The following is a 24,488-nucleotide window of genomic DNA, read 5'->3' as shown; positions in this document are numbered from 1 at the left end:
GACAGAAAGACAAATACAACAGTACCTCGGGTTACAGACACTTCAGGTTACAGACGGTTTAGGTTACAGACTCCGCTAACCCAGAAACAGTTCCTCGGGTAAAGAACTTTGCTTCAGGATGAGAACAGAAATCGTACTCCGGCGGCGTGGCGGCAGCGGGAGGCCCCATTAGCTAAAGTGGTGCTTCAGGTTAAGAACAGTTTCAGGTTAAGAGGGGCCTCCGGAATGAACTAAGTTTTTAACCCAAGGTACCACTGTTATGTAGTATTTGGTGGAAACTGAACAGCAGCGGAAGAGAAACAGCGCTGGTGGTCATGAATACAGGTTGGAACAGAAGCACCTGCCTTCTGTACATGCATAAGCCTCATCCACATGCTCCAGCTGCTGCTTTATGGGGAAGAGTGAAATGAATCGGACGTCCTCCACACATAAAGGCCTTCATATGGAATGTGTGTTTGAGCGAGGAAGGTACTCGACTTCTTCTCCCCCAGGGGGCCACCCAGTAAGCAGCGAGAAGAGAGAATGGGCCACATGTACAGCATTCATTGCTCTGCCCCCTGTTAAAAATGTTTCATTAGGTCCCCTCATCCACCCTTCTATTCCAACGCACAGTTCACAGTTCCCAGGAATTCTGAATGGCCTAGCAAAACACCCATCAAATGCAGATAAGAATGGAGGGAAGTTTGTATATTGCAAGAACCTGAAGAGTAAAGTCAAGTGCCTCTGTGGAACCCCGAAGGAGCTCTGCCAATATGTGAGTTGTACAGTACTGTATGAGGGAGGCAGCAGATCTTGCCACCCCATCCAATATCCTCCCCCTGTGCAGGGCTTTGCTTTTCCACGTTGACTTATATGGGAGAAAGTAAAGCTGGGCACTTGGATAGGGGCCAAATTTTAGGTTCCGTCTCTTGGTCACACTAATAGTGCGGCAGATTTCGGGCAGGGGAGCCTTTGTGGAGATTAGCCCATATAGCAGAGGAATGCAATCTATATTCAATCAAATTATACCACGCCACACAAGAACAGGAAAGAGCAAAGTGCAAGATGCCCGATAAGATTCTAGATCAAGAACAGTTGCAAGTATTAATAAGCAAACACAGGTTACTCAAGTTGAATAAGCTGTGCCACAAACTGTACAGTGATGAAAGCAAGAAATGCAAAGCTAAAGGCTTACCTAATCCCTAACACAATTAGAAATGGAGAAGTTTTCACCCCACTTCCAAGAAACATTATGTGCAATGGAGATTCACTCACATATCCTGTCTCCTAGCGGACACACAACCAGTGAAAACCAAAGCAAGGAAAGGAGGGGGAGAAGACTGCAAACAAAAGGCAGGCTTATTACAACATTATAGTGATCTGGGGGGGGGGGGGGAGGGTTTGTACAGAGAACAAAAGGATGCTAAGACACCAAGTTTAGAAGGCCAAAAAAGAGGGAACAGAGCACACCAGGATTAGCAGGAAGTTTATTTCAAGAAAGCAAACGGAAGGTTGTGCAAGAAGTTAATTCTACTATAGTGTGGGCATGCAATATTTCCTCTTAGCACAGTGTAAGATTGTTTGGATATTACATAGAAACACGTCTTTCTAGAAATGGGGAGCCGATGCCACTTCATCCGATTTAATCAACACCAAGTCCTTAAACAATGCTTTTGTGTTTATCCACTGTTGTTCTTTTTCTAAATGAAAACGCAATGCTAGACTGAACTGGAAATGCAATATTAAGCAGGTGAAGAGAGGAGCTGGTGTAGGTTCCATACCACCTTTCAACAAGACTAAGCCACCTGAACTGAAGAAGACTCAACATTTTGAACAGTGCAGAGAAAACCATGTGAATTTTTTATTTCAGATCGAGGAGGGTACACATACACACACAAATCGAATGCAATAGTTTCTACAGCTATCCAAACTGGCAAAATATGCACACTGCAAAAAAATTTGCTCTTTCTGTAGATGCACAGGCCCTGAGACTCAGGCTGGGGCTGATGATGCAAATTGGTAGTCCAAAACTTTTGCAGATCATTAGGTTGGCGAAGACTGAGTAAAAGGGGAGAAGCAAAACCCATACGAAAGAGAAACGAGTTGAGAGGCATATCTGTTTTATTATTTATTATTGTAGTTGTGGTGGCCTCTAGGCACTTATAGTCAAGTTTAAAAGCAACATCTATCAAAAATGTAAACAACTGAATCAATACATAAAGCTTTGCCAAAGGGAGCGAGCAGGGAATGACTTATCAGCAATCCAGAGTAGAACTTTTGACTCGGCTGGATCAAACGTCACCATACGCCCAGGAGAAAAGGAATGTGCCATAAAGATGTTAGTGTCATGTGCCATAAAGATGTTAGTGTCAGCACCAGACAGACGTCACTTGAGGGAGCATTTCATGCACATTCATGCACAGGAGGAGCCACAATCGAAAAGGCCCTGCCTCCGTGCCACCTTCCACGCCTCTCTCACAAGGAAGCGCACTAAGAAGGGCCTAAGATTGTGCTATTTCTGCACAATCAAACCTCTGAACAAACAAATATATACTAGCTATCGCTTTCTCGCAGACAAGTACTACATGAGGGAGTGTCTGGTTTGCATGAGTTATTTCTAGAAGTGGGCTATGAAAACCTCACTGTTTCTCATCCCACCAAGGTTACTAGGATGCACTTTAAAAATCAGAACTGGAGAACAGTTGTTTTGCGTTAAGAGCGAGATCAGCCCTTGGCAAGATCATCATCACCTTTCTTACTTGACAGATCAGGCTGCAATTAAACACTGGTACAAAAAAGCATTTAGTGTCAACTTTTCCCTACACCTTGAACTGTCTGGGGGTGATGAAAACTGAAAGCCCCAAACATCTGAAGAAGGTTGGAGAAGGCTGGTTCAGAGCAGCAGAAATGACACAGTGGAAGATGTCTTTTTTCTCCTGCACACTTCTCCACCAGATGCATGGGCAAGATTCACACACTATCGTATTTCACTACATAATCATCGCCACCGCATAATTGTCACACCCTGTTTTTTCAGTCCCAAAATTAGGTTAATTACCTTTCATCACATAACCACGTTGGTATAATTCTGTTCGTCTCACTACCTAAATGGAGCAGCAATGCATTCACCAGTAGCCTATGGATACGCATTTCTCACGCATTGCCAGTATATCGCATTTCCGTAAGCACAAAGGGAGCGGGCAGGCAGGCGAAGCTGCCATAGGTGAGGCATGCGGTATGGCAAGACTTGCATCTTCCCGCGACAGCTAAACTATACAGTGATACGTTAACATGCAAAGACTGTTTAGTAATAATAATTTTTTGCTTCACATAATGGTCGCACCCCGCATTTTTGCAAAAATATGCAAAAAAAATTGGCCTAAAACATGGTGCTTGTGTGGGGAATTACAGTACCTCCCAAGGCAACTCTCTTGCCTAGCACCATGGCTTGACCTAGTGCCCCCCCCCCCATTTCTTTGCCCAGCCAATACCAGTGTCAACACAGCTCACTTCTGTTCCTTCAGGAGCGACTGAGCTTGGTGCCTGGCGCTTACAGACCACAAACGTGTGTCCAACCCTTCTGCTCTTTCCTCTGTTTAAGCCCAAACCTTGCAAATTCCCAACAGAAACCTTTATGTGCCACAGTGGTGAAAAATGGAGGAAATGGGCAGGTAAGAAGGTAATTACTACAGGCAGGGCAGAGTTCCAGAAATACATTTTATCCATGCTTTTTGCTGAGTGGAGCCTTTGAAATAAGCATTAGCCTGGTTGAAATGGGCGAGAATGAATTGCGCGCACAGGAGAGTGAGCGGACTGGCAGAGGAGGGATAGAGAAATCCGTCCTTCTGCACGCAGTATAAAAATGCTTTATTTTCTTCATTTTGTATGCCTATCACCAGCAGGCTAGGGGGTGGGTGGAATTACAAGCTAGTTACATTTGCAGACTTGATTTACAAGGCTCTACTAGCAGCAATAGATGGTGGTAGTTCTGGCAAAGAAGTACGCCGGTCGATAGCTAAGTCGCTACCAGCTCTTAATGCGCCTCTTCCCAAAGCCTAATATATCCCCATCTCACAATGCAAAAACCTCCAAGCCCACTGCCCCAATTTTCCTCCCTCATCACTTCCCACTGCCTCCTTCCTCAGCTGCTCCACATGTGAGTAACGCAACTCCATCCAACTTGCCATTGATCTCCCCAAACCATAGTCAAGTCAAAGCTATGGGTTATGCACAGTTGTGTGTTCTGAATCATGCAATGCAGACCCCACTACAACCTTGGTGGGAAGGTTGTTTAGCCTCCCCCCCCCCCACTTAAGCCATTTCTGTGCACACTCCATAAGTAGATTTTCCCCTACAAATGAAAAAGACCAAGGTCCTCAACTTTCTCCCCGCGCCATGGAAAAAAGCAGCTAGGAGAGGTGATTTTGAAGGGGTAAATGGCAGGAGGGGGGAGATTTAAATGGTTGCTCCTGCCTGCTACTGTCCCATTCAAGACAGCAGTCTCCAGAGGCTGCTTTTCATGTTTGTTTATTTTTTAAATAAAAAAATTGCACAGGCAAAGGGACACACAACTCTTTGAAACATGTATCTTGGTCCTCAGCTTTCAGTATCTCGTCTACCTGGGCTTATAAACTGAATGCTTCCAAGCCCAAAACCTCATCTCCAAATATTCCCATGGCATATTAATAATATCTGTGCTCCCCGGCCTCCACAACTTGCTAGTTTAGATTTTTAATTCTGTGGCGGAAAAGGACTTCCATTTTGCTTATGAGACAGTAAAGGATGGGGCTATAAAATAAATATGCCCCATTCCTTCGCTGCCCTAAAGCCCTCTGCTCCACCCCAGCTGTGCTCAGATTCCAGCACCGATAGTTGACTCCCTTTGCAGTCCCTCTGACCTGACCCCACATCTAGTGTTCCTGTATCACAAGAGACCTCTATCAAAAACACACTCCATCTGCTGGCCACCTGAAGCAGAAAAAACCTCTAATCCTCCCACAGATCCCCATTGGTTGTCTTGATATAAACCTCAATGCTACTCTATCACTCTCTTCCACTATGCAAATTATATCTCCCAGCTTCCTTCCCACAACAGCGAGAAATAATTCCCTTTCCCCGTCTCAGCCAATCCTGATTGTCTAGCTCACCCTAAACATATCCCTCTGGGCAAACTATCCTTGCATATCGAGCAACTCACTCACTCTCGCCTCCAAGCAAGCAGCCCTTGAAACCCAAACTCCAGCATTGCTTTCCAAACTACTTCCCTTGCCAGTCTTTCCCCACCAGCCCACACCCCCAAACACCTAGCCTCTCTTCAGTAACCCTACAACTTATATCCCAAACCACTAAGCCCTGCTGCTCTCTTTGGACAACCAGTGCTGAAATGCTCCCTGACCCTTTTCATCTTTCTGCCAAATTACCTTGCAGTCCATCTATCATACTTTTATGCAGTCCCTAAACAACTCCTGAGGTTCTCTGCATTCCCACTACTTTGCCCAGACCTCTCAAATATTGCCCTTTCTCCTCTTCTTCCTACAACCCCCAAAATTCATTGGGTCAGGTTTGGCTTCCTGCAGAGTTTCATTTTAGCCAGAACTCACCAAACCTTAGCTATGTGCATACATGCTTTCCATGCCCAGGTTCAGCCTCACAAGAGAGTTCCTCGGAGTATGTGCAAAGTGCTTGCCTTTCTCAACTAAGTAACCATGATCACACCTGATTGTAAGCAAAAAGAGCGGGTCAATATGCACAACTTTCGGGCAACTCTGAACACACAACACCCCTTCCAGAACCTTATGTCAGAACTTAAACTATCGCCCCTCCTGCCCAAACAAGAACCCCTCATACCTCTAAATCCTGCACTTTTAATCACCTACCCCCATTGCGGTCACTTCCCAATATATGGAAGTTAGATGTGACGTGGGGGAGGGCACTTTGCACATGCTCTGCAGCATACATTTGTACAGTCCTTCCTATGTTCCCTTTTCCACCACCACCAATATCATTCCACCCTCACACAAAACAAAAATTCATCTGCGATCTTATCCCCACTTTGTGCCTGTCAATTATTTAAACCTTGCCAGCAGACCCGAGCAAAAAGCTTTGCTTTATTTTAATCCAGGCTATAAATAAATAAGTACAAGGAAATATTGTTTAAAAATACTTTTCTTCTCCAAGTCTAGCAAACTGTGAAGAAGTCCTGTCCCGAACCGAGTACTTTTTTCAGGGGGGGGGTGTCTCAAGAGTATGCAATACTGGCACATTCTCCCCCCCCCCCAAAAAAAAAAATGTTAAAAGTGTGGCACTTGCTACAACAACTTCATGGTGTCTACCAGCACCTTAAAAAAAAAAAAAAGCACTACCCCAAACTATTTTCATGTAGTCCTTAGAATGGATTTGGGGGAAGACTGCTTCCAATCTCGCCCTCCCTTCCATCCACGAATCTCGCTCCCAGCCTTAGCCTACCTGGCTACCTGGTTGTGAGAACGCAAGAAGAAAAGCGCCAGGTGGGAGCAGGTGAGCTGTTTGCGGGAAGGAAAGCGAGCGGGAACGCGAGGGCGGCAACTCCCCTCCTCGGCCCACCCCCGTCGCCTTCCTTACCTCCGGGGGTCTCCTTTGCGTCTCTCCTCCATCGCGGAGGCCGGTCGGGGCTGCCGGAGCAGCAGCAGCAGCAGCAGAAGAAGAAGAAGCCTTCGAGGCGAGCCGGGAGCTGCGCGCGCCCCGCGTCCTCCTCCTCCTCCGGAGTCCTTCCCTCCTCACACGCCGGCGGGCGGCGAGCGGCTTCGGCGCAGCCCCAGAAGCTCCGGCCACGCCACCCAGCGCAGCCCGGCGAGAGAAGGGAAGGGAGGGAAAGAAAGAAAGAAAAAGTCGCTTCAACTTGGAGTCAGTCCGTGTGTCCGTCCCCTCCAGGAAGGAGAAAGGCAGCGCGTGGGTCTCCGCTCCCGGGAAGGCGAGCGCGTCGTGCCCCCTGCCCGCTCGCCTCGCCTCGCCTCACGTCAGGGGGCGAGCCAGGGAGCGCGCGCGCCGAGGCAGCCCCTCCGAAGCAGCGCTCCTCCGAGGCGGCGGGAAGAAGCGAGCGCGCGGGAGAGAGGCGGAGACGACGGGGAGAGAGAGGAGAGCCGGCAGCCTCCAAGCGCTGGGAGCTTCCTCGCTTCGCCCGTCCACGATTTAAAGCCGTGACTCGGTCGCCTGGGCGCCGCCTCCCTCTCTCCCGCCCGTCCCCACCGCCTTCTCTCTCCTCCTCCTCCTCCTCCAGCCGGATCCCATTCCCTTGCCAGCCCTGGTGCGCTCTCGCCGCCGGGAAGCGTCACGGGGGCCCCGGCCAGCCGGAGGAGGAGGAGCCACGCCGCCTCTAACCTCCGGCCGCGTTAGATCTCCCCCCTCAGAGGGCTTTCGACGCAGCTCCCGGGAGGATTTTGCAGTGTTTTTTCCCCACCTTGGGAATTGGAGTCCCTCTGTGGCAACGGGCGAGGGGTTGCGCTGGAAGACAGGCCGGTTGGACGCCGTGGAGGAATTTGCAGCTTTTTCCTTAGGGGGTTGGTCTAGATGACACCGGGGGTCCCTTCCAACTCTGCAGTTCTATGATTCTGTTCTTCTTCCCTTTGCAGAACGGGCGAAGCGGGCAGGAAAAATCCGAAACCAGCATGGTCAAGCGTTGCCAAAGGACTGGAGTAAATTTCTACGACCTCTAAAAGATGATTGCAAGCAATTAACATCGCTAGCAGTAAATTTATATGATATTTAAAAGATTATTGCAAGCAATTAACATCGCTAGCAGGGTTATCTGAAGACTTGAAAGGAGAGGTTTTCTACCTTTCTATATTTATTTAAATTTTGAGTTGAGTTGTTTCCAATTGGAATTGGGAAAACGTACAAAATGCAATGATCTAAAGGTTAATTTTGAAAGCCATGGGGGGTGGGGGAGGTCGATAGGCTCTAAAGAGCCAGGGAGGTAAAGTGGGTAATAGTGATGTGAATGTATATTATTAAATGGAAAATATATTTTTAAAAATATGTGTAAAAAAGAAACCTCTGTGAGTTGTGCCTCCCATTCACGTAATGGGACTTGCACAAGTTATCATTCCCAAGGTTTGTGCAGGATAATGTAAAGTGGATAATGATGTGAATGTATATTATTAAATGGAAAATAAATAAATAAATTATATATATATTTATAAATAATATTCTTCCATTTTTCTCTCTCTCACAAACACCCACACTTTTCTGGGCAGGTGCTTCTTATTATTGTTGTTTGGCAGGTGCTTCCTATTACAACTCAGTTGGCAGAGCATGAGACTCTTAATCTTAGGATTGTGTTTTCGAGCCCCACGTTGGGCAAAAGATTCCTGCACTACAAGGGGGTTGGACTACATGACCCTCACGGTCCCTTCCAACTCTAGGGATTTATGATTGCTTATTATGGTTCCAGGGACGCGGGTGGCGCTGTGGGTTAAACCACAGAGCCTAGGGCTTGCCAGTCAGAAGGTTGGCGGTTTGAATCCCCGCGACGGGGTGAGCTCCCGTTGCTCGGTCCCTGCTCCTGCCAACCTAGCAGTTTGAAAGCACGTCAAAGTGCAAGTAGATAAAGTAGCGCTCCGGCGGGAAGGTAAACGGCGTTTCCGTGCACTGCCCTGGTTCACCAGAAGCGGCTTAGTCATGCTGACCACATGACCCGGAAGCTGTACACCGGCTCCCTCGGCCAGTAAAGCGAGATGAGCGCTGCAACCCCAGAGTCATCTGTGACTGGACCTAATCGTCAGGGGTCCCTTTACCTTTATTATTGTTCTGTGCCACCCCCAGTCTCCGAGCGGTGTGAGATTCCCGGGGTTCAAGATGCACTTCCAGGGGGTTTGTGTTTCCTTTTGGACAAGGAGGTTCAGCAGAGACTGTCGTGTCTTTATGCTATACGGTTTATTTACACACATACAACCTGCAGAGTGTGGAGCATTCACACCCTAGCATGGTCCTGTTCCTTCCATTGCCACAGCCTCTGATTCCAAGAGACTCCAAACATCATGTCTGACCCCTTCTGCAGCATAAAACAAACAGCGCCCCTTCTCCCTGCCTCCTCTTGCAAAACTGTCCCATGTTTCCTGTTCTCATACCTCATTACCCACCGTAGTTCTGCTGCCCCCCCCCAAAAAAAAAACACTTGTCATTTGTCTCTGCGGTCTCTCATCTCAGAAAGGGGTTTTACCCATTTGCTGGCCAGCCCAGAGACTCTCTGTTAATAACCTTAATGGGACATTAAATGGTCCATTTTTGTGTGTGTGTGTATAATTTTTATTAAATTTTCTGTTTTGCAATTTAAAATACTTAAACAACCTTAAAATATCAATGACTTCCCTGCTTCCCTTTCCATGGTTCATTTTGCATATCATAAATGCCTGCATATTTTACATAAACGAAACCATTCAGTATTCTGTTATTACATCCATCAAAACTTGTTTACACCGTTGAATTTGTCTTAATGCTGCCAACGTTTTCAAGTGCACACAATTTCCCCCCAAATATTCAATAAACATTTTCCAATCTTCTTTAAACGTATGTTCTTCTTGTTCTCTTATTCTATATGTTAGGTCCGCAAGCTGCGCATATTCCATCAGTTTACGTTGCCATATTTCTTTAGTTGGGACCTTGTTAGCTTTCCATTTTGGGGCTAACAAAACACGGGCCACAGTAGTACCACACATAAATAAGCTTCTTTGAACCTGGGAATTTCTGTCTGAATTATCCCCAACAAAAAGGACTTTGGTTGGTTTTTGTTTTTTTTAAAAAAAGTACTTTTAAACATTTTTTTCAATTCATTATAAATTATTTCCCAGTACTGTACTCTTTTACACTTTTACAAGTTCATAAATGGTCCATTTCTCCAGGTGATTACTTCATCATGAAGTCAGCCTGGTTTATATTTTAACATGCTAAATTCAGTGCCTAGCACCCCGGAATTAGAAGGGGAGTCCAGGCACCCCACAAACATACAACAATGGTGTTATGTACTGAGTTGAATAGGATCCAAAATGCAGCAGTCTGATTGGTCCTAGAACAGTAGGATTCAGAATGCAGCAGTCTGATTGGTCCACAGGAGCCACCCAATCCAGCTCCAGGTGGAAGTGAATCCGCAACCTGATTGGCCTACAGGAGAATCCTGGAATTAGCCTGTGAGGTGGGCAAAGCTGAGAGACAGTGATTGACCCAAGGAACTCCATGGCCAAGGGGGGGATTTGAACCCAGGGCTTAGTCCAACACTCTAAAACCACCACACCACACCAGCTTAAGTTTAAAACTTTTCTTCCTTTCAAAGGGTAAGCCAGGCATTCAGAAGAAAACTTCTGGAAAGGGTAAGCATGCTAGACGGCAATCGCCTCCTCACCTAACCAGGGAATAAGGTCTGACTGAACTGGGTGGAGTTTGCATCTGCAAAATCTATTTATTTATCAATTCAAGTATCCTCTGCACAGAGATTCTTGTGTTGGGGATGGAATAAAAGCAGTGGTTTTCAACCAGTGTGCTGTGGCACCCTGGGGTGCCTTGAATGACGGTCAAGGGTGCTGCAGGCAACACTGGCCTCTGCCCCTCTTTCCTTCCCTCACTCCTCTGATGCCCTCTCATGTCTCTGCCTCCCAATGGTTTGCACAGCTGTTTGTTGTTTTCTTTTTGTTTTTTTAACATATTTTTATTAGAGATTTCTTGGTTTACAAAAGTATCTGCAATGTCTCTTTTTCCATGTAACATTTTCTACAGATCAGTTTACGTTAGTGTAACATTAGGAAGAAAAGGGGGAAAGAGGTGGAGAGTGGGGTGGGGTCGGGTGGCAAGGCTTCTATTCTACTTAGTGTATGTGTGGGGTTTTGTGTCAGCGTCGCTTGTGTGGGTTCTCTTACTATTTGCTTGTTGTATTTCTTTGGTGGTGAGAGAGGTTGAGGTTGGCCTAGAGTGTGGTTGTTTGTTTGTGATTAGCTGTGGTGAATCTGTGAGTGGGGTGGGTGGGTGTTTTTGAATCAGCTTAGCCATATTGATTCGTATGCTGTTGGCGGGTTCTTGTCATTGTCTTGTTGGGCTGTGTATGTGATAAAGGGGAGCCATACTGGGGTGAAGGCGTCTTCTTCTATTTGTCCCCGTGTCGATTTCAGTTTATTGGTTAGTTTTTCTTTCTTTTTTTAATATTATTCTTTATTGAATGTTAAAAATGTACATATCTATACAAACATTCTGTGCTATCTCTTTACATATGAAGAAAAAGAAAATCAGGTAGTAAATTGAAAATTTATAAAGTAATAAAAAAGGAAAATAAAGAAATAACAAAGACAAAATAAAAAAAATCAAAAGAAGAAAAGACAGTGGACCGGCCCCCTGCTGAAAAAGTTTGCTGACCCCTGGGCAAGAGGCTGCCAGCTCTGCAGGCCAGGGGTGGCATAACTGGGCTCCTGAGCCCCACAAGAGTGCCACAGAAAGAATGCAATTGGTTAAGGGAGCTGTGGGCTAAAAAATGTTGAAAACCTCTGCAATAAAAGTATCTTTATAAAGGAAAAGAAAGGAAGCCAAGTCTCAACAACAACAAAAAACTCTTCTTACAAGCATCAACTTGGTGGAGATGCCTAGTTGGGAATATATATTGATTTACATGTTTAAATTAAGATGGATGTATCAATGGTGGGGTGTTAGGGGGATGGCAGTACCTTTGGTGGGGAACACGTCATGCTCCTTCTGGGGTAGTTCATCCACCTTTGGTCCCCACCCTGCACTCAGCTCTCACCTGTGGCTCCTAGAAGCTGTCAGCAGGTGACAGCGTCACACTTTGACTGGCTTTGACTGGCTGCCTAAATCAGGTAAGGGTAGCCGATAGGTCTCAAACCCTCAGTGAGTTAGGCATTCCCTCTGCATGTGAAGACATCTGCCAGTAGATTGAGTGGACGAGACCAGTCGTGGGTCCAATGGCCAAGAAGGTGTTTTCTGCACATGCTGTAGAAGGAAGTGAGGTGCAGATGGGGCTTGTAAACCTGGGAACGTAGCCCATCTAGGTAAAGGTAAAGGGACCCCTGACCATTAGGTCCAGTCGTGACTGACTCTGGGCTCATCTCGCTTTATTGGCCGAGGGAGCCGGCGTACAGCTTCCGGGTCATGTGGCCAGCATGACTAAGCCGCTTCTGGCAAACCAGAGCAGCGCACGGAAATGCCGTTTACCTTCCCTCCAGAGTGGTACCTATTTATCTACTTGCACTTTGACGTGCTTTCGAGCTGCTAGGTTGGCAGGAGCAGGGACCGAGCAACGGGAGCTCAGCCCATCGCAGGGATTCAAACCGCCAACCTTCTGATCGGCAAGCCCTAGGCTCTGTGGTTTAACCCACAGTGCCACCCGTATCCCACGTAGCCCATTTAGGAGAAGGAAAACTGATCCAAAAGCTCTGCTGCCTTGCAGGTTGTCTTCAGGAGAAGAAAAGGCTAAGGAGTAAACTCTACACAAATCCAGAGTGGGGTCCCTAAGGCGGTTGGATGGCGCCTTGGACACATCCTTCCTGCAACTCCTGCAGCCAAGCTGGTGCCAAATGTATGGCTCTGCTTTCCTTTGGACCACATCAGCCAGGCTGAGAGGGGGGTCTTGTCGTCTGGGCAGCCCAGGTCCTCCACACACACTGCCCAGTCTTGCACCCCAGAGAGGTCACTTTGGTTCCAGCGGTTTGGCTTCCTCCCTGGAGGCTCATTCCATGGTCTCACCAAATTGATGGTTATTGTATTTTTAATGTGAGCTGGTAGATTTTTTCCCCCTCTCCTGTTTTTCTCTCTTCTTTTTGGTTAAATTTGTTTTTAAAGAAATAATTTTTGATCTGAACGATTGTGAATGCCAAAGGTACAAATCCATTTGCTTCCTTAAAAAAATGAACACGGGGAGAGCCTGTTGACCTGTGAAACTACCCTGCGCCAAGACAGACAGTTGTTCTGGGTCACCCAGTTTCTGGCCAGTCTCAGTCAGAAGTCTTTCATACCCTGACATCCTTTTAACACGAGATACCGGCAACTGAACTTTGTACTTCTGAAAGCAAAGCATGTGCTCAGATACTGAGCTACTTCCCCTCCCCATAGCTGTGTTGATAACATTGCTGCAGTTCTTATCTGGTATGTAACAATATAAAATAATCAAAATGTGCTCTTAAAATGCACTATTTTTTTCATATTTCGTTTTGAGTTGAAGCCTACCACCTCCACTACTTTTTGTGTGTTTGTTGCAAAGATCAGCAGGGCTATGGTGCACCCTTAAAAGTAGATTTTTTTAATTCTAAAAAGTCCTCCCCTTTTCAAAACCTGTTCCCCCCCCCCTTTTTTTTTTGAAGAATGCTTCTACATTATATCTTTTTTACTATTAAGTAGCGGACACTAGATAAAAATGACATTAAAGAAACAGACAAGAAGGAGGTACTCTTCATTGCTTACAGCCTTGTACAGTAAAGTCTAGCAAGAGCCAGAAGGCCTTTCTTCTTTGTTAGTTTTTATTAAATATTTTCTTGTGCTACAAAACAAGCAAACAAACAGGGGAAAGTACATCTTTCTTCTTCTTGTTGGATTCATAGTCTTTTTCACAGTTCGTTTACGCGTAGTGAGAGACACTTTTGTCATGGACATCTAAGTGCCAGAAGTTCTGAATTAATCCTGGTTTTCCTTCCTCTACGGTTGCCATATCTCAAAAACTGAAAATCCAAACACAAAAGTTGTTGAGCTGCTTTTTTGTTGGGGGGGGGGGCACATTACCGAATGTCATCTGTGTCTGGGAGATTCCAGACGTATGGCAACCCTACTTCCTCTTCCCAACTTTGCTTACGCAGCATCTTTTCTGTACAGTTAATGCCTACAGGACGCTAATTGGCAGCTACTCTTCAAGACCGATGGCCAAGACTATCCATAATTTAGTCTTCCTTCAACAGTCTGGAGGAGGAAAGTTTCGAAAGGTCTTGTTCAAGATGGCCCATTTTTCTCCAGTGCTGAAACACAGTCAGAAGGGTCCCGTTCCTTCTAGACCAGAGGTTCTCAACCTGTGGGTCCCCGGACGTTGTTGGACTACAACTCCCATCATCCCTGAGCTCTGGCCTTGCTAGCTAGGGGTTATGGGAGTTGTAGTTAAACAACATCTGGAGACTCACAGGTTGAGAAAGGCTGTTATAGACCATGGGTAGGCAAACTAAGGCCCAGGGGCCAGATCCAGCCCAATCGCCTTCTAAATCCGGCCCATGAACGGTCCGGGAATCAAAGTGTTTTTACATGAGTAGAATGTGTCCTTTTATTTAAAATGCATCTCTGGGGTATTTGTGAGGCATAGGAATACGTTCTTCTTCTTCTTTTTTTCAAAATATAGTCCGGCCCCCCACAAGGTCTGAGGGACAGTGAACCGGCTCCCTGCTGAAAAAGTTTGCTGACCCCTGGTGTAGACAGTACTCAGCTAGATGGACCAGTGGGTCTGACTCTGCATTAGGCAGCTTCCTAGGCTCCTGTGTTGTTATTGAGACACTGGATGCAGGAGGCACAATTCAATGGCTAAGAAGCCTCCTCTGTGAGTTGTGAGTTGTGCCTCCCATTCACATCATGGGACTTGTACAAGCTATCATGCTCAAGGTTTGTGCAGGAGGAAGAAAAATCCCCTACTTCCCTGTTCAAAATAACCTCACCTCTGTGACACTGCGGGTGTAAAGCAATTCACATTTGCAGGGCTATGAGCTATAACCTTTACAATAAAATAATAAATACTTTAGAAAAATCAAACCTTTCTTCTGCTTGAGAATTCTTCTGAACATAATCATTTTTTCATTTCTACTTCCTCCATAAACACAACAGACTGCTGGGTACCTGGATGTACAAGGGAAAAAGCACAGTATAATTCAGCATCACTCGTTTTATGGCGCGTTCTTGGCAACAGGTGGGTTTTTTAAATACTTATATGCATCTCACCATCATTTCCAACACTGAATTTCAAAGGTGCCTCCGGGAAAGAGCTTGAGCCCATGAAAACTTGTTGTTTAGTCATGTCCAACTCTTCGTGACCCCATGGACCAGAGCACGCCAGGCACTCCTGTCTTCCACTGCCTCATGCAGTTTGGTCAAACTCATGCTGGTAGCTTCGAGAACACTGTCCAGCCATCTCGTCCTCTGTCGTCCCCTTCTCCTTGTGCCCTCCATCTTTCCCAACATCAGGGTCTTTTCCAGGGAGTCTTCTCTTCTCATGAGGTGGCCAAAGTTTTGGAGTCTCAGCTTCACGATCTGTCCTTCCAGTGAGCACTCAGGGCTGATTTCCTTAAGAATGGAGAAGTTTGATCTTCTTGCAGTCCATGGGACTCTCAAAAGTCTCCTCCAGCACCAGAATTCAAAAGCATCCATTCTTCGGCGATCAGCCTTCTTTATGGTCCAGCTCTCACTTCCATACATTACTATTGGGAAAACCATGGCTTTAACTATACGGACCTTTGCTTTGTTGGCAAGGTGATGTGTCTGCTTTTTAGGATGCTGTCTAGGTTTGTCATTGCTTTTCTCCCAAGAAGCAGGCGTCTTTTAATTTCATGACTGCTGTCACCATCTGCAGTGATCATGGAGCCCAAGAAAGTAAAATCTCTCACTGCCTCCAGTTCTTCCCCTTCTATTTGCCAGGAGGTGATGGGACCAGTGGCCATGATCTTCGTTTTTTTGATGTTGAGCTTCAGACCATATTTTGCGCTCTCCTCTTTCACCCTCATTAAAAGGTTCTTTAATTCCTCCTCACTTTCTGCCATCAAGGTTGTGTCTTCTGCATATCTGAGGTTGTTAATATTTCTTCCGGCAATCTTAATTCTGGCTTGGGATTCATCCAGCCCAGCCTTTCGCATGATGAATTCTTAAGCCATGGTAAATGTGCTAGTCTTTAAAGTGCCACAAGACTTTGTTTTCAGCTTCAGGAGATGAACAGGGCTGCCACACAGGAATTAAAAATCCCCTTTTCCATCTTTAGAAAATGCTGGAACACCATTGGGAACAGGTGTGGGGGTGAAATCCCTAGCTTTGCAAGCATAACTGAAATAGCCACTGTCCGGTGGCCACCATGGACCTCTCCCTGCATCATATTTGTTGATGGAAGTCTGGACCCTTGTCCAAGGAATTCTTCCTGCCTTGCTGGGGTGACCTGAAAGGATCAGCTTAGCATCCCTTCCAAAAGTTGCAGGCAGATCGTCCAAGATGCTTTGTTAGCGCACTTAAACAAATTGCCATTCTAGCAATTGCTTGGCTTGGAGTGCAGTCAGGGAGATGTGATCATACCTTCAGAGAAGCCACATAGTCTAATCCAAACCGGGAGTGTTAGAATAGCACGGCCAGGAAGATGGCGTTGTGATGCCAGCTGGCTGGCTGGGTGTTATTTTGTTAGGCAAGTAGCTGGAAAGGGCACATTTTAAAGGTTTTGCAGCCTATATTTCCACATTTTTCTTTGCTGCATGTTTTGGCGTGTTATATCTCTGCCGGGGTTCTCCCACCAAAGAGCACTTGCCCGAAACTTGGGTCTTGGTTTCCAGGATTTCCAATAAATCCTTTAGGGCTGTTGGCTGAAGTTTCGTCAGTGGGAGTGACTGTTTGCCAGCCCGTCTCCTGATAACTGGGAATCTCTCTGCATTTTTGCACAAGACACCTATCAGAGGTTGGCGATAACAATGCTCTTAGATAAATTTAGGGTCCAGATTTCAATAGGCTTTAGATGGCAATGTGTTTTACTGCACTTACTTTGAAATGTGCTAAGCTGCCCCCAGGCATTTAAGGGTGCAAAACTGGGCAGAGCAACGGGTGTGACTCTTATCTTTGTAGAGCAGGCTATATCCCAGCCATGCAAATGTTAGCTGCTTCTTTTTATATATATAATTTTTTATTACGGTAGTTTTTTTAACATATCATTTTCAACAGTAATTAAACATACTTTTACATCTTATTCAGTTTTTTTGACTTCCATCAATCCTGTCTGAAAATTTTCCAATCTAATCTCTCAGTATGCATTTCTTATCTTCCCTATTACATTTCAAACTCATAACCAATATCTCTATCTTTTTATACTGTGTAACACTTCGTATATTTCTCCTTATGAAACTTCTTGCAGTCCTACTAGCATAATTTGTTGACTACAGTTGCTCTTCAAATAATTCATATACTTCTTCCAACCTTCTGTAAATTTCTGGTCCCGCAGGTTTCGAATCCTTCCTGTCATTTTGTCCAATTCTGCATAGTCCATTAATTTCGTCTGCCATTCTTCTTTCTTCCGTATTTCTTCTTGTTTCCATTTCTGCGCTAATAATACCCTTGCTGCAGTTGTTGCATATAAAAACAATTTAACATCTTGCTTATTCATGTCCTGACCTATAATACCAAGTAAAAATGCTTCTGGTTTTTTTAAAAAATGTACCGTATTTTTCGCTCTATAACACGCACCTGACCATAACACGCACATCGTTTTTAGAGGAGGAAAACAAGGGGAAAAATATTCTGAATGAAACAGTGGACGTATCATTTTTGTGCTTCATGCTGTGGCCACAGACATGTGATCTGATGGTGAATTTGGGGTGACCCAATGCAAAAATCCTGAGAATCCCTGTGGATCCATGCTTTGTAACCACGTTTTTGCACCATTGCAGCCCCAGGCAACAGTGGGTGCGTGATTTTGGGGGGGCAGGCTGTAGCCATGGACATGCTATGTGCTCTGATGGTGAATTTTGGCTGACCCAATGCAAAGATCCTGAGGATCCATGTGGATCCATGCTTTGTAACCACGTTTTTGCACCATTGCAGCCCCAGGCAACAGTGGGTGCGTGATTTTGGGGGGGCAGGCTGTAGCCATGGACATGCTGTGTGCTCTGATGGTGAATTTGGGGTGACCCAATGCAAAGATCCTGAGGATCCATGTGGATCCATGCTTTGTAACCACATTTTAAGTGGGGAGGGAAGGAAAAACACAGAAGGCTAAGAATGCAGGAGAGGGCTATAACGTGAGGAAAGGAAGGCAAAAGTTCCCCCCCACCCACCCACACAAGCCAGCCAGCGCTCTCTCTCTCTCTCTCTCTCTCTCTCTCTCTCTCTCCCATCTGCATGTTTTCCGGCTGCCTGATATTTATTTTTTTTAATTGCCTTGACAGAAGAAAGCATTTTAACTGCATTAAGAACTATTTAGCAGCGAAACCTAAGCTTTGCCATCCCTTAAGAGGTACAGACACTGTAATCTTCCAGATCGCATGAATTTACAGGCAAAACACTGTTTAAGGATTTCATCCTTTTAAATTGAAGAAAGCATATTTGAATGCTGTGTGTCCCCAAAAGCAGGAAGTCAAATCAGAATTTTAAGCTGAACCTGTAATCTCTCTTCCCTTCACAAACATTGTTCCCTCCGAAGCACAGAGAGGAAAGCAGACACTCTGCTTTCCCCTCTGCTTGCCTGGAGGGGAGGGGCTTTCCCTGCTCTTTGTTCCGTTTCAGCAAACACAGCAACGAAACAGAGCGGGTGGGCAGTAAGACCCTGAGGCAGAATGCAGGAAAGCAACCACTTCCTCTTTTCCCCTCTGCTTGCCTGGAGGGGAGGGGCTTTCCCTGCTCTTTGTTCCGTTTCAGCAAACACAGCAACGAAACAGAGCGGGTGGGCAGTAAGACCCTGAGGCAGAATGCAGGAAAGCAGCTGCTTCCTCTTTTCCTCTCTGCTTGCCTGGAGGGGAGGGGCTTTCCCTGCTCTTTGTTCCGTTTCAGCAATCGTGAAGCCCGATTTGATTTTTGTCTGATTTTTCGGCTCCAGGGACCACACATTCGCTCCATAACACGCACAGACATTTCCCCTTCCTTTTCAGGAGAAAAAATCTGCGTGTTATAGAGCGAAAAATACGGTATATTTCAACATCTTTTTCATCTCATTATATATCATTTCCCAGACGTTCTTTACTTTTTTTACATTCCCACCACATATGATAAAATGTTCCTTCTTTTTCTTTACATTTCCAACATTTATTATTTGTTATACATTTTAGCTAATTATACATTTTAGCTAATTTCACTGATGTAATATACCATCTATACATCATTTTCATCATATTCTCTTTCAAAGCATTACATTAGCTGCTTCTACACACACACACCCTCTATCCGCCAGACATCAATAGGAGTAGAATCATAGAATCATAGAGTTGGAAGAGACCACAAGGGCCATCGAGTCCAACCCCCTGCCAAGCAGGAAACACCATCAGAGCACTCCTGACATATGGTTGTCAAGCCTCTGCTTAAAGACCTCCAAAGAAGGAGACTCCACCACACTCCTTGGCAGCAAATTCCACTGTCGAATAGCTCTTACTGTCAGGAAGTTCTTCCTAATGTTTAGGTGGAATCTTCTTTCTTGTAGTTTGGATCCATTGCTCCGTGTCCGCTTCTCTGGAGCAGCAGAAAACAACCTTTCTCCCTCCTCTATGTGACATCCTTTTATATATTTGAACATGGCTATCATATCACCCCTTAACCTCCTCTTCTCCAGGCTAAACATGCCCAGCTCTCTTAGCCGTTCCTCATAAGGCATCGTTTCCAGGCCTTTGACCATTAGCATCTATATCAAGGGAAGTAATAGTGCCACTGTATTCTGCTCTGGTCAGACCTCACCTGGAGTACTGTGTCCAGTTCTGGGCACCACAGTTCAAGAAGGACACTGACAAACTGGAACGTGTCCAGAGGAGGGCAACAAAAATGGTCAAAGGCGGGGGGGGCGAGGACGGAGCACGGCTGGAAGCCCCCGGACCCGGCCGGGAGGAGGAGAGGCGCTCGCCAAGCCCGGATCTGGAGCTCCACCTACAGCCCAAGGAGAGGAGGGGGCGGGGAGGCGCCTGAGGGGAGGGGGCTTCGGCTGCCTCGGCCCGCGGGGGCTCCGCAAATAATAAATTTAATAAATTCCTGCTGAGCCTTTGGGGGGGTCCTTGGCTCCTTCGCTCGCCCCCAGCCCCAGTGGCGTAGCGTGGGGGGGTGCAGGGGGGCCGGGCGCAACACCGGGGGGGGCGCTCGCACTCGAGTGCTAAAATCCACGGGTTAGGGGGCGCAAATTACTTGCCTTGCCCCGGGTGCTGACAACCCACGCTACGCCACTGGGAGGGAGAAAGGTTGTTTTCTGCTGCTCCAGAGAAGCGGACACGGAGCAATGGATCCAAACTACAAGAAAGAAGATTCCACCTAAACATTAGGAAGAACTTCCTGACAGTAAGAGCTATTCGACAGTGGAATTTGCTGCCAAGGAGTGTGGTGGAGTCTCCTTCTTTGGAGGTCTTTAAGCAGAGGCTTGACAACCATATGTCAGGAGTGCTCTGATGGTGTTTCCTGCTTGGCAGGGGGTTGGACTCGATGGCCCTTGTGGTCTCTTCCAACTCTATGATTCTATGATTCTAATGACTGGTTGGAGAGCAGGACTCTGATGCTGATCTTAGGGCTTGGGGAAGATAGCCAAAGACAAGAAGCCACCAGCACCCTATCAGCCTCTACTTGACCCTAGATCTTCCTTCAACATGAACATAAAGAGAGGAATGCCACTAGCAACCAGGACTTCTCCTCTCTGGTACAGAAGTGACTCAAATTACCAGTGTGCTGTGGAATAAGGTTTCATGGGTGAGAGGTTCTGCAAGCAGAGCATGACTGCTTCATGCAAAACAACCAGTAGGTAGATATGTACTTTGAGTACAATGAGAAGGAAGGAAAAAGTGGGTTTAGTGAACAAGTGAGGTCAAAGATAGCTGTGGGTGTGCCCCGGGGCTATGCAGAGCACAAACTGATACAGAATCCAATCCAATGAATAAGCTGGCTTTCACAATGTGCTAAAGGCACATAAAGACACAATAAAATAATGTAAAATCCATCCAGCACATGCCATAACGAGAGCCCAATATTTTTTTCTGAATAATGAAATCACGGAAGCATCCCAAAAAAGGAAATGTAGCAATGGGTGACTTCAGTGAGAACAAAGAGGTGATTGTTATCTTTTAGATACCCTAATTTTTTTTAGATATCCTAGAACACTGAGCCATGGAACTGACCAGAGGGGTGGTGACCCTGGACTTAAGTAGTAGTAGTAGTAGTAGTAGTAGTAGTAATAATATATACCCCACCCATCTGGATGGGTTTCCCAAACCTGGTGTGAGATGCAAGGTCTCATCAATAGCTTGGCTTAATGTGGATTGTGAACCCTTCATGGCTCCTTTAATTCCTGCTTCGTCCCGATAGCTCAGTTGGTAGAGCATGAGACTCTTAATCTCAGGGCTGTGGGTTCGAGCCCCACGTTGGGCAAAAAGATTCCTGCATTGCAGGGGGCTGGACTAGATTACCCTCGTAGTCCCTGCCAACTCCACAATTCTATGATGATAATAATAATAATAATAATAATAATAATAATAATTTATTTATACCCCACCCATCTGGCTGGGCCTCCCCAGTCTATTAAACATTAAAAGCTTCCCTAAACAGGGCTGCCTTCAGATGTCTCCTAAAAGTCTGGTAGTTGTTGTTCTCTTTGACATCTGGTGGGAGGGCGTTCCACAGGGCGGGCGCCACTACCGAGAAGGCCCTCTGCCTGGTTCCCTGTGACTTGGCTTCTCGCAGTGAGGGAACTGCCAGAAGGCCCTCGGTGCTGGACCTCAGTGTCCGGGTAGAACGATGGGGGTGGAGACGCTCCTTCAGGTATACTGGGCCGAGGCCGTTTAGGGCTTTAAAGGTCAGCACCAACACTTTGAATTGTGCTTGGAAACGTACTGGGAGCCAATGTAGGTCTTTCAAGACCGGTGTTATGTGGTCTTGGCGGCCACTCCCAGTCACCAGTCTAGCTGCCTCCTCCAACTGATTCCTCCAACTACTGCTGTCCCACACTTTCTCCCCCCTAGATCCAGTGATTCCCTATGCTTTGAAAGCTTGAATAGGAGAGCTACACTGACTGCAAAGGGAATCTCTGATCTGAAAAAATAAAACCCTCCACGGTGTCTTCCCATGGGCTTTAAACGAAGTTCAGGGAACGGCGAAAGTTGCAGAGTTAAGACCACTTGTGAGTTGATTTGTAGAATGAAAGGACACTCCAGCCCCCCAGCAACTGCAAAGGTAAACACTACAAAAACCCTGAGCCCCATGAGAATTTCACCCAGTTTCTTTTCTCATTAATTGTGGCGAAATGGTAAAAATAAATGTAAGACTAATGTTCATGGATATGTGTACACCCTGACATTTTCTCCTCCATTTCCATTGCATATATCTAAAAGGGATTGCGAGGCAATTGTAATTACGGTTATAGTGTACACATATAGATAAGCTCTGGCTCTATCAAGCTGTGCAGAATTGGGAGGAAACGCTTCCTGGAGTAGAGGTTATTCCTTGATCGCCTGGCGCAGTTTGTTCCCAAAGCGCCCAAGACTGGCTGCTGACCCAGACAGGATACAGCACAAGACGAACACCCAGCCCAACCTACGGCTGTAAATACGGCATTCCTCAAATTGGGCAACCTAACCAGGCAGGTCTGCAAGGCATTGCGTGGGGACTGAAATGTGCTTTCCCTTTTACTGTCCTGCATATGCTTTGCGGAAATCTCTATCCTCATTCCTAGATCCCACAGTCCCAAGCTGCCATTCAAAGATCCAGCTAAAAAACATGGGTGTGAACAAGGTGCAAATGTAAAAACACACAGAGAGAAAGCGTTACTTTTTTGTTATGTGAAGCCTAACTGTAATTGCTTTTCCAGCTGACTACAGAAAGGGAATGTTTCTGCAGTGCAGAAAGGTTCTAGGGTGGGTAGAGACTAAGTTTACCTATTGCCAGTGTGGTGCAGTGGTTAGAGTGTCGGACTAAGACCCAAGAGACCAAGGTTCAAATCCTCACTCAGAGCAGCGCACAGAAACACCGTTTACTTTCCCGCTGGAGCGGTGCCTATTTATCTACTTGCACTTTGACGTGCTTTCAAACAGTTAGGTTGGCAGGAGCAGGGACCGAGCAACGGGAGTTCACCCCATCATGGGGATTCGAACCACTGACCTTCCGATCAGCAAGCCCTAGGCTCAGTGGTTTAGACCACAGCGCACAGATCTTACAGATGTTCCCTAAAGCTTCCAATCTATATGTACACTGCGGATCATCAGCCTGCCATATAAGCTCTGAAGCTGTGTTAATTAGTAGCATAGACAAGCATCGGGAGGAGAAATGTATGTTGGGTGCATTTTGAGCCACAGGAGTAGGTCTCTTCTACCTGGGGCTCTGATTTTGTTATTTTGGAGCCCTCTTCTGGAGAACAGAGGCTCTATGCATGGTCTAAATTGCCTAACTACAAATCCCAAATGTCGTTGCATAATCAGCTGGGAAAGGGGCAAGAAACATACTGATAAATCAATTTCTGAATAAAGCAAATACCTTGTTTGGAAAAATAACTCCAAGGCAATAAGCATCGTACATGGTGTTTCCTCTGTGTTGCCTGCTGAACCTTGATTCTGAAATTCTGGCTGCATCGGGAAGATATTAAGCACAGGCTTATTAAACAGAAGGTCTATACCGCTCCCTGGTAGGGGAGACAATCTGCTGACTGAGCATTCATCCTGTTTGGAGGAAGATAGGTGATTTTGGCAATTTAATTAGTATTCACTCTGATATGATTGTGGAGTCTTGACAGACTAGGTCAGTCAGAACAGCAGACGAGACTGTTTTAGATGGACCGTGAGCTCCTCCAGACAGTCTCTTCACTGAACATTCATCCTGATTTGCTTGAATAAAGCTTGCACAGAGGTTAGACTATAACTGCTCCTGTCTGAAACAAAATAAAAAAATACCTTCCAATAGAACCTTAGAGACCAACTAAGTTTGTTATTGGTGTGAGCTTTCGTATGCATGCACACTTCTTCAGATACCAAGTGTGCATGCACACGAAAGCTCATACCAATAACAAACTTAGTTGGTCTCTAAGGTGCTACTGGAAGGAAATTTTTTTATTTTGTTTCGACAACGGCAGACCAACATGACTACCTACCTGTAATTGCTCCTATTTGAGCATCTACTCTGATTTGTTCGCGGGAAAGTTGTATGACAATGAGCATTCATTCTGAATTCATCCAATGTTGCTTGCATGTTGCTTGTACATCTTTTTGTTAAATGTTAGTTCACCCCACATGTTTCAGTGCATTTCCCATCACTTTCAAAACCGTGAAAAGTCTGTTTTGTTTTTTAAGTGGATTTGGTAACAGCATTCTTCAAGTCACTTTAACTTCGCAAACCTAAATGTCCAAATGCCCTTTCCCACAAAATACTGACAGTCCAGAGGAAACCTTAGTTTAAGGCAACTTCCATGCAAGAATTTTGCAAACTGGGAAGCAGCAGCCTTAAGATACCTTTTAGAAGAAGAAGAAGAAGAAGAAGAAGAAGAAGAAGAAGAAGAAGAAGAAGAAGAAGAAGAAGAAAGCAAATTGATGAAAACGTGAAAAGCAAACAAAAATCAGTACGTTTTGGAAACAATAACGTTTTTATAGTTAACACAGTGGAAATGAACAGTC

General features: G+C 45.8%; 1 protein-coding gene and 1 long non-coding RNA gene across 3 annotated transcripts in view; both read right to left on the bottom strand.

Moving 5' to 3' along the window:
• The window catches only part of SLC4A4 (solute carrier family 4 member 4), a 355,256-nt gene extending 347,371 nt beyond the window's left edge, over window positions 1–7,885 (bottom strand). The window contains exon 1 of one of the 2 annotated variants that reach the window (XM_081020705.1): window positions 6,580–7,885. In XM_081020705.1, the coding sequence (XP_080876831.1) occupies window positions 6,580–6,611 (32 nt within the window). In that variant the 5' untranslated portion in view covers window positions 6,612–7,885. The remainder of the gene's footprint in view (window positions 1–6,579) is intronic. The other variant, XM_081020707.1, reaches the window with a different exon arrangement.
• A 5,674-nt stretch (window positions 7,886–13,559) lies between these two features.
• LOC308485500 lies at window positions 13,560–23,440 on the bottom strand. Its single transcript, XR_013990574.1, has 3 exons — window positions 23,359–23,440; window positions 14,729–14,811; window positions 13,560–13,661 (listed from the first exon to the last, which is right to left on the bottom strand). It is a non-coding gene; the product is annotated as an uncharacterized lncRNA (long non-coding RNA).
• Window positions 23,441–24,488: the final 1,048 nt, after the last annotated feature.

This window comes from Podarcis pityusensis (assembly GCF_964106645.2).
Source record: "Podarcis pityusensis genome assembly, chromosome: 9".
NCBI lineage: Eukaryota > Metazoa > Chordata > Lepidosauria > Squamata > Lacertidae > Podarcis > Podarcis pityusensis.
Note: the sequence above shows the minus strand (reverse complement) of the source record. Positions and strands in the feature narration are given on the sequence as shown.